The 10,769-nt window shown below is 32.8% G+C and overlaps 1 protein-coding gene across 1 annotated transcript; it reads right to left on the bottom strand.

Annotated features, from left to right (window-relative positions):
* Positions 1–246: 246 nt before the first annotated feature.
* On the bottom strand, positions 247–3,204 carry LOC129231702 (uncharacterized). The gene is made up of 2 exons (XM_054866066.1): positions 2,985–3,204; positions 247–2,837 (listed from the first exon to the last, which is right to left on the bottom strand). Exons 1-2 carry the CDS (start codon positions 3,202–3,204, stop codon positions 247–249), a joined length of 2,811 nt encoding a protein of 936 aa, XP_054722041.1.
* Positions 3,205–10,769: the final 7,565 nt, after the last annotated feature.

Genomic DNA, 10,769 nt, shown 5'->3' with positions numbered 1-10,769 from the left:
CTAAAAGGGAGATTCAACACACTCCCCCAGGATGAACAATTGAAATGTTCAGCAAAATTCAAATATTTAACTTTTTTTTTTTTTAACATAACAACAATCAAACAAATTAACATACTTACAAACTTGGTGTAAACTTCAAATGAATAACAGCTAACTAAAATATATAACAGCCTGAATTAGACATGAAATAACATAAAGTTCAATTTAAAAGTAAACAGAAATGACATTTTTATGCGAAAGTTTTTTTTACTGAGTCACTGACTCAATGTCAAGTTCTAAATTATACAGTAATTGTACAGGTCTCCTCACAACGCCTGAAGGCGTTCGAACAGCACAAGATCTAACTTTAGAGTCTCTGCCGAAAAAAAGGTCTTTAACAACTCCTATTTTCCACATGTGTTTCGGAACCTTGTCTTCATGAACTATAACCACGTCTCCAATTTTGAATTTTGTAGGAGTATCTATTGGAACGATGCGATTTGCAGATCGAAGTTCCAGTAAGTACTCCGTTCTCCAACGCTTCCAGAAATGGTTTAAAATTTGATCTCTGTATCTCAATAATTTCGTGAGGGTCTTTTTGTTGGATTTTGGTTCTACCACAGAAGGAATATCAGGAAAGAAATTTGGGCGCTTGCCTATCAGAAAATGAGAAGGAGTTAGGGGAAATGGCTCGTTAATTTCATCATACACGTAAGTTAAAGGTCTTCCATTTATAACAGCTTCGATCTCAGTGAGAGTGGTTTGAATCTCTTCATAGCTCAAGCAAGATCGTCCTAAAACTTTCTTCAAGGGCGTTTTGACAGAACGCACCATGCGCTCCCAAAACCCACCCCACCAGCTGGCTCTAGGTACAATAAATTTCCACACAATTCGGTTTTTAGTAAAATACTGTTGAACCTCAGCTTTGGAAATCTTACTCCAAATCTCCTTCAGTAAACTATCAGTTTTGATAAAGGTCTTGGCATTATCACTGTATACAATTTTACAGAGTCCTCTACGTGAAACAAATCTTTTGAAAGCTAAGATGAAGGTTTCAGTGCTGAGGTCAGATGCTACTTCCAGATGAACAGCTCTAGTAACTCCACAGGTGAAGAGCACAATGTAAGCTTTTTCCGGGCCCGATTTAGTTTTGATAAAAATAGGGCCGGCGAAATCAACAGCACAGGTCTCAAATGGGGGTGATTCAATTATCCTATCCTTCGGTAAAGGAGCAATTTCTTCCTTGCCAGGTCTAACTTTAAATCTTTTGCAAATAATGCAAGATTTCAGCACAGATTTAACATATTTCCTTCCTTTGATGATGTAATATGTTTCTCGAAGATGCGCCAAGGTTGTGGCTACTCCATAATGATAAACTTTTTCATGGGCCTGAAGAATTAGCAGTTTGGTGAATTGTTCCCCGCCCGGGAGTATCCAAGGATTTTTTTCCCTTAGAGGCAGATCAGATAAGCGAAGTCTTCCCGATAAATATAATAAACCATCTTCATCCAATTTAGGGTTTAAATTGTATAAAGGAGAATTTTTATTGATAGGTTCTTCCCGTTTCAGTTCTTCAATCTCAAGAGTGAACACAGTTTGTTGAGTTAACTTTAACCAATATTTTTCCGATTTTGTAATTTCTGCAGTAGTAAGCTCACCTGACAGCTTAGTCTTTTTCTTATTAATGTTATTAAGGAATCTGAAAATCCAAGCGGTGATGTTGTATACATGATTAAGTTTACTAAATTTTCCTAAATCCAGCAATGGTTCTGTAAGTAATTTAACATTGCAGGAAAGCTGAATAGAATTTAATTTGGACCTCTTTTCAATCAAATAATCATTATTGCTGGGAAGAATGTCATGCTTCGGCCACCTTTCTTTAGGCATTGATAACCAATCTGGACCTTCAAACCATAATGTATTTTCTACAAGACTAGTTAAACTTTCCCCTCTGGTCAACAAATCTCCAGGATTGGCTTTCCCTGGAGTAAAATTCCAAATTCTGGGGTTAGTCAAAGACTGTATTTCTTCTACCCTATTTGCCACAAATGGCTTCCAGTGTATCGGTGAACCCTTTATCCAATGTAGCGCGACAATGGAATCTGACCAAATATGGACATCTAAAACATGAGAACTAAAAACAGTTTTTAAATATTTGCACATCCTAGCAGCTATTATCGCACCCATAAGTTCGAGGCGAGGGATTGTCAAACGTTTTATAGGGGAAACCCTACATTTTGCCCAAACAAGACTGGTCCGAATTTCATTATCATTTTTGGCACATCGAAAATATGCAACAGCACCATAAGCCTTAGGACTTGCATCAGAAAAAATGTGAAGTTCTATGGTATCAAAATTTTCTAAACCCCCCGGAAAATATTTACGAGCTATCTCAAACTTGGGTAAATGATCAATTTCTGAACACCAACTTTCCCACTCGTATTTTAGATCATTAGGTAAGTTTTCGTCCCATCCTATACCTCGCTGCCAAGTTTCTTGCAATAAACTTTTCATCCTAACAGTAAATGGTAAAAGAATTCCAAGAGGATCAAATATCTTTAGAACAGTTTTCAAAACAACGCGTTTTGAAGGATTGATTTTACAATCCTCGCGAAAGTCTGGAACGTCAAAATGCAAGCTATCAGAATTGGTATTCCATAGTAAACCCAAGATCTTTAAGGTATCATTACGAAGTTCAGCTGTTTCACACATTCCCTTTTCTTCCCACATTTTTCGAAGTTTTACGGAATTAGTATTAAATTTCCGCAAATTCATTCCAGCTTCTTTAAAAATATCTGAAGCTGTCGATGATATGTAATACACTTCTTTATCAGATTTCGCACCAGATATCAAATCATCTACATAAATGGATGAATCCAAAATATTAACTACTTGGGGATGATTTTCATATTTTTTAATATGATGCTTGATCGTAGAAGCCAAAATAAAGGGGGAACAGCTTACCCCAAAAGCCGCCCTCGAAAATCTCATAAATTTTAATTCACCCCTTTCGTTACTAAACCATATAAATTTCAGGTAATTCCTGTCCTCTTCCGCAATTCCAATTTGCAAAAAAGCCTTTTCTAAATCGGCGCAAAATGCAACATTATGTTTCCTAAAACTAAGTATTATATCAAGAACGTTTGGATTAAGATTAGGTCCGGGGAATAAACAATCATTCAAAGAATTTAAATGTTTCTCCTTTGAAGAAGCATCAAACACCATTCTAACTTTAGAGGTTACCTTATCCTCTCTTACTACTGGTCTATGAGGCATGAAATAACTATTTTCGAATTTTGAATCAGAACATGGTTCTATAACCCCATTACGTTCCTGTTCCAAAACAATAGCTTTATAACTATCAAATAAATTAATGTCCTTTTCAAGTTTTCTACTTAAATCGTCAAAGCGATTTCTTGCAATTCTGAAATTATTCGCAACTTTAGACTTATCTTCCTTCCATAATAAAGAAGTTTCGTATCTGTTATTTACAAACTTTAAGTTAGATTCAAATTTATCAATTATTTCCTTTTCTACTTCTGAAACATTTTCCCTAGATTGCATAATCCCGAGTGATTCCAATTCCCACAAAAATCTTAAGCTTTCGAGCTCATTATCAGGGCTTTGCTTGCTACTTACGACTGAGAAACTACAAACAGATTTTCTTTCCCCTTTCATTGACCCATCCTCTACAAAACCGCAAAGCGAGTACCCCAACAAACTATCACACAGAAAGAGTGATTTTGTTAACTTTTCAACCGGACCATAACAGATTTGGTAAAAATAATCCGCACCAATTAATAACTCGATTTGAGAACCACCTACGTTATCACAACTCGAAAACTTGTATGACACTAGTTTAGTCATAACTTCTTTGCTAAGTGGTGGGGAGTGAATACTAACACTCGAAATCACATCTGTTACTAACGCTTCAATATGAATACAACGCGATTTATCATCTACATGAGATAACTTCAACTCAACGACATCAAAATTTTTAATTTGCGGTTTAAAAGCTCCAAATGAAAATATCTGAAGTCTTTCTTGCCTTAAAACTGGAGGGTTTAATTCTGAAATTAAATTTTCTGTGACATAAGTTTTTTGACTTCCCGTGTCATAAAGAATTAAAGACAATTTAGAATTCGAATCAGATTCCACCTTCACGCATGAAGTTTGCAAAATTACTTCTTTAGTATTTACATTAGTAATATTTTTCCGACAATGAGAAACTGAAGTAATAATTGATTCTCCCCCAGTATCTCTGTTTACATTTGCGGGTTTGAAAGTTTTATTGGTACAAATTGATGTGTGATGAAAGTTACCATTGCATATTTTGCAGCTCTCAGTTTTAAATTTGCAATTTGAGGATAGGTGATATTTACGAAAACAAACATAACATCGCCCAGTCTTCCGCAATTTTTCACGTTTGTCAGAAATAGGCTTCGACTTGCATGATTTCGAATCATGTTCTGTTGAATCGCAAAATATACAAACACCTTTTGAATTTGTAGTTAATGTAGAAGTCGTGGGAATATCCCATTTGTAATTACTAGTCTGCTGTTTATTTTTTTCTTTTTTACTACTTGAAGAATATTTTTCAGAATTCTGCAGATGAATTGTTGCTTCACGAGATTGAACTTCATTTTTTATAAATGTTAGAAGTTCATCGATGTCCATATCTGTCATACTTGACCGTTTACGATTGAAATCCAGGGCCATTTCAGTTGGAATTAATTTCAATAAAATAGGTGCAAGCAAGTGTCCGTAACTACCGGCTGTAACACCGAGGGAGTTTAAATTTCGAATTTGAACTTCAACATTATCATAAAGTTCCCTTAAGTCCCTTATGTGATAGGAATTTTTCACTGGTTTTAAATTTAACAGCTTACTCATATGCGCATTAATGACTAAATCATTTCTACCATATCTGTTTTTCAACAAATCTACAGCTGATTTGTAATTTTCTGCCGTAAGTGAAAATCCAGCAACAGCATTATAAGCGCTGCCACCAAGTAGAGATTTCAAATATGAAAATTTGTCGATAGGAGATAAACTTTTGTTTTTATCAATGGCATTAGAAAATTGGCCCCAAAATTCCAACCAGCAACTGCTGTCCCCATAAAACTTATGTATGGTAAGTTTAGGAAGTTTCATACAACGCTCAATTTTGAAGGATTGAGAATTACTTTCATCTTTCGAGATTGATGACTCAAACAATTCCTTTTGACTTTCAGCAGCACGTTCATTTAAAAACTTAGTAATCTTGTACCGAAATTCTATTATTCTTTCGCTATAATGTTCAGAAGTTTCTATTTCATTTTCAAATTCTGACTCGGCAGTCAAATCTTGGATATCCGAATTTAATTTTTTCAAGCAGTCGTACTTTTCATTTAATTGGTCTTTATAAATACTTAAAAGATCAATTTTCTGCTCTGCTGCGATTTCCTCACTTTCTAGTGCTGTATCTATTTTGTTACACAGTTTTGAAGTCTGTGTTCTTAAACCTCCGCGTTTCTTCTTTAGGATTTCTAATGTACTTGTCATTTTCATTCAATGCAATATTTACAACAGGTATAATAATAAACTGAGCTTACCTGTGTAAATTTCAAGACTTTTCAGATTCAGTTGAGCACAATATCAAATCCTGTCGCGGACGCCAATAAAAGAACTCAGCAGTTCCACTTTTTGCAGGTTTAAAAATTCTTCGTAATTCTGTTCATTTGGTCAAAATGTTACACAAGTAACCACATTACAACCATCAACTAAAACAAAACTAACTTTTATTAACATAAAACAAAATAAAATTAAAACCATAGGAATGGTTCATGCTGGTATTACAAGGGCCAGCGGCTCCCTTCAAAATCCACATCAAACAAATCACAAAAACCTAAAGCAATCTTTCAATTTAAACTTAAACTTAGGTTTGCTGTAAAAACTGGCGAGATATTTTCTCGCCAAAAGAAACTAAAAGGGAGATTCAACAGGTACTCCAAGACACTGGTCTCCATATGCGACAGTAGCGTGCAGATATTCATTAAAAGTAATTTCTTAAGTGTCGAAATCTTCCATCGTCGAGACGTCCATAAATTGCAATAGCAATAATATTTATTTTAATTCCACCTAGCAATTTTATATAAAACGCACTCATTTGAAACATTTACATCAAATTTTATTCATATATTGCATATAATTCAACTGAGTTCAAGTACTTTAAATGTGTTTTTTCAAAATGTATTCACTCAAAAAACATTAGCTTATTTATTTTTGAGCAGCTAAATTGAAAATCAAAAGATAAAAAAAGACATGGTGCAAACAATCATGGATGTTTAAAACATTAATTTCATTTCAATCGAAACAAACGTTGTTTATATTCGAGAAAAATGTTAACAAAACTACGTACATTTAAAACTGCAGGTAACTTACAGTCGACTTATTTTTAAGTTTAAAGTCTAGAAAGTGTAGACAAAATATATCATTTGAAATATGCACGATATTAAATCCTTATATTAATGTAACCCTAGTTTTTTTTCAGTACTTCAAAGTATAGCTCTTGGCAGAGTTCAATACTGCCAAGGAGAGCAAAGCTCTTTAAAACACTTTAAGTGAATATTACATTGCTATTTTTTTTAAACAATTTTACATTAAATGGACCTTTTAAAGAAATGTGATGTGCATTTGTATAAAATATAAGTTTCAAAGAGGTGTAATATAATTTATCCGTTTCTTTCTTTTTTTTTTTTTTTAATTTTCCGAAAATTTCGCAATTATAAATGTGAACCATTAATTTTGCTTAAGATTACCTAAACTTTTAAATGCCTTTTTTAGACTGAAATATGTTATTTGTTTTTTTTGCAAATGTTTAAAAAATAATAAAACATTCACGATTTTCATTAGTTAATTCTTATCAGAAGTAGAAAAAAAAATGGAAAGTTTTTTTTTTTTTTGAGCAATCACGATTGCTTATTGTTCTCATTTGACCGTTCTTGACGTTACGGTTCCTTTTTCAGCTTGGATCTGCGGCCCTGCAGCATTACCGCCCACTGGCCTCTGCAGGCGGCGCACAGTGGTTCAAAACGACAAAAAAAAAGCGGAAAAAATTCAGTAACTTTGAATATTCTCAAAAAATGCTTTGGAAAATTGTTAAAATTGTTGCATGGTAATATTTATCTTCATGCTTGATGATCGTATTCACTGCGAAACCCCGATTTTACGTCCCCCGAATCTACGTTTTCCCCACATTTTACGTTTTTTATCATCAGGTCCCAGTTTTTCCGTACACTAATAATATTAACTTAACCCGGATCGAAAGTTTGTTATTTATGAATTTCCCGCATTTTACGTTTTCCCTTGGCAGTTGAAAAAAAAAGAAAAAAATGTTTTAAAATTAAGAAAAGTGTTTCCCTCTGTGCATTTTTAAACATAATCCACTCTGTTGAAAGTTAATCTATGAAAACAGAAACGCTTCTGCTCCATCCGTAGCTGACCTTATGGACTTTTCGGCCGCCAATGAAGATGAACAAGAAGAAGAGGAAACACAACTCGTCTCTTCTTTCAATACTGCATTTAAGAACTTAATAATAGTGAAAGACTATTTTCTTTATTATAAAGACCAGGAAAAAACTTTGCGAAGTGTTCCAATCCAGGAAGATGCTGTATTTACTTTGAATTTAATAACTCATTATTACTGACTAGTTTCAACCTAAACGCCCGAATTCGTTACTTACTGTGTTACAATGATCTAAACTGCTGTGTACAATAATGTTCTTTTCGCAAAATATCGCATTTTTACATTTTATAAGCGTCATCGTAGCAACCTTTATTGCTTTTTTTTTTCCTTATCTGATTTTTGCTTTTTATACATTTCCCGTATTTTACGTTTTCCCATATTTTATGTTTTTGGATTTGAATTGACGTTTTTCCATATTTTATGTATTTTATGTTTGATTCAGGCCTCTGAGAAACGTGAACTCGGGGTTTCTCTGTAGTTCAAATTCATTTCAGTTTTTAGTGAAAAATATAAATTAAATCAGTCGTATGCCACACGCAAGGTTTATTTCTTGCAATTGATGCACTCGAACAATATTTTCTGGCAATGTTGACAAACTAAGAACAGCTTTATACTAGAATGATTTCGAAAAGGATATCAGAAATTTCAAACGTTTAATGATTTTCTAATTTCATTGTTTTATGAACCGAATGGTTATTTAACTTTTTATATAGCATTCTGTATGAGTTTTAAAAATTTCTTTCTCATATGTATCTTCTTTAAAGCCAAACGGGTCCGAAAATTGTTATTTTCAGGTTACTACTGCATTGCATGTAGAATAATGCTAGCCATTAAGCCATAACAACGTAAATCTGTTTTTAAAAAATCCTCTATATTTATTGATGAATGTTTCAAAAGCCCCAACTTTCAGAAACAGTAAACAAACGTTTTTAGGCTCTCCTGCAAAGTAGTGAAACTGTGACATACGTTTGTCTGGAGCATGTCAAATTTGATGACCAATTTCTTTGATAAAAAAGCAATTTACCTCCGTCATACCGTTACGAGTTATTTTCTAACTTACTATATTGGTATTCGGTAAATAGCGAAGATCACACAAAAACTTCTGCCACGACTGCAGTCGCAGGTGGTCGCAGCTAAAATGTTGTTGCTTACTTACAGGAAGGATTAAACTATTGATATATGTAAATTTTAGCCCAGCGGAAGCCGCCGATAAAAGTATATTCCACAATATTTCTCATTATATTTTTAAGAAAATGTTTTTTTCTTTCAAGTAGTTTTCAATTTTGATGAATTTTTAATTACGATGTAATATGCATCCTATAAGTGTGAAAAACCAATCAGAAATGACTTTGATTAAATTTTAGTCCTCCTTATTGAACGAATGAATTAAAACTGAAGTATAAGGCGTATGTCCGAAAAAAGTAAAAACATAATTGTTCAACAATATCGGCTTATTTTTGTAAAAACGAATTTTTTTTTTCAAAAAACTCTTCTGGAGTAAGTTTTTACAACTCAAAGGGCTAAGTAATGACGGCATGAAATATTTTTTATCTTCAAACTTAAAAATGGCTAATTTTTCCGCCCTTGAACCACTGTGCGGCGCGGCGGCTGTCCCCCGGTCGTGAGCTATCCGCTTTTCCTGGTCGGAGGCGTACATGTCCTGTACACACGCGCCTACGTGCATACACAAAGGTCTATGTACACACACAAGCCTACACATGCATGCACGCGCGCCTACGCACACACAACTATACACAACTATACACCCAGGAAGTGGGCAAGCTTGGGGGACAGGAGCCATTTCTAGAAACAATAACTCCAATGAATAGGATCCTGTCGCAACTCGTGATTGCGAAATACATAATTTGAATTCAAAATGTCAAAATTGATTTTTTTTTTTTTTTTTTTTTTTTTTACGACCGAATCTACAAAAAATTATACACATCATGGAAGTGTATCGGTGACAGTAAAGAAGAAAAACGTGACATTTCGTAATAAAAGTAGGACAACCTATACCGTTTTTTTTACCTAAAATGTTTCACGAATCATGTATTTTTTTAAATATTAATATAATTGATAATAATTGATGAAATCTAACTTTCGCGTGAAGTAGAACGAGGTTCAAAATATCTTCTTTTCATGTAGTATATATATATATATATATATATATATATATATATATATATATATATATATATATATATATATATATATATATATATATATATATATATATATGAGAGAGAGAAAAAAAAATATGGTATTATACAGACTTTTCGTTAAAACTTGTTTCTATTCTGTTTTCTTATTTTCATTTTTACTCCTCGAAAGCTCTGCAAGTACCGTATGAAATATTAATAATATACCTTTTTTTTCTCTGGAAGATTTTTCAATTTAAAATATCCATTCAATGTATAGGACACGCTTAGTTTCTTTTGCTCTTAACTATAAGACTTACTGCTGCCATTGGATTTTAGTTTACTGGTAAAAATATATTCTCTATCTCAAGGTATTTTTTTTATTTATCACAAAATTTATCTCACTGAAAAGAGCTTCATTTTTTTTTTTTTTTTTTGTATTTACTAGCCTGAAATATTTCCTTGATTTTTGACGGGTTTTTATTGATTTGTAAACTAAGGAAAGAACGTTTATACTGCCTTTATATAAACAGTAACAAATATTCCTATTTTACTTATAGTATGTCACTTTTGTACTTTATTATTATTTATTCTATTTATATTTACCTTGATAAAATGATGGCTATGGTTTTTTTTTTAAACACTTCTTTGCATTGAAAAAGGTGTTCCTTGTAACACTGAAACACGTGTCTGCAATAGTTTGCAATTTTTGTGCTTCAAAACATTGGATTACTGATTATTTTAATTTTCAGCACAAAGGTATTTATTCGCTATTCGTTCCTTTAGATAAGGTTTATTATAGAAAGTAGTTTTATTTTTATGTATAGATCTAATTTGAATGATTAAGACGTACTTTCCACTAATTATTTGTGTATTTGTTTGTCTTAGAAATTTTAAGTTTTTTGTGTTTTGTTTTGAACACAGACTTGCGTAAAATGTCTAGATAAAAACATAAAAACATTGTTACTTTACAATGGGAAAGAAGAGTTTTTGCGGTAATCCTTATAAAAAAAACATACATTTTTTAACAATAGTACTAAACGAGATTTTTTTCTTCTTTTTTTAAGTGTTAATTCGTTTCAGTCTGTTTAAGCAGCAGCTCATTGGATGTGAATTTATGAGAGCAGAATTATTAGTGCTTCCTT

The sequence above is a fragment of the Uloborus diversus genome, chromosome 10 (assembly GCF_026930045.1).
Source record: "Uloborus diversus isolate 005 chromosome 10, Udiv.v.3.1, whole genome shotgun sequence".
Taxonomy (NCBI): Eukaryota; Metazoa; Arthropoda; class Arachnida; order Araneae; family Uloboridae; genus Uloborus; species Uloborus diversus.
The sequence above is the reverse complement of the archived record's forward strand: the minus strand, read 5'-3'. Positions and strand labels throughout refer to the sequence as shown.

What these genes read in the sequence shown, in the direction of transcription:
- LOC129231702 (XM_054866066.1), bottom strand. Translation starts at nt 3,204, where the DNA reads ATGGTGTTTGATGCTTCTTCAAAGGAGAAACATTTAAATTCTTTGAAT. An exon ending in ATGGTTTAGTAACGAAAGGG is followed by an intron (nt 2,838 to 2,984) that starts GTGAATTAAAAT and finishes CCATTTATGTAG; the next exon opens with ATGATTTGATATCTGGTGCG.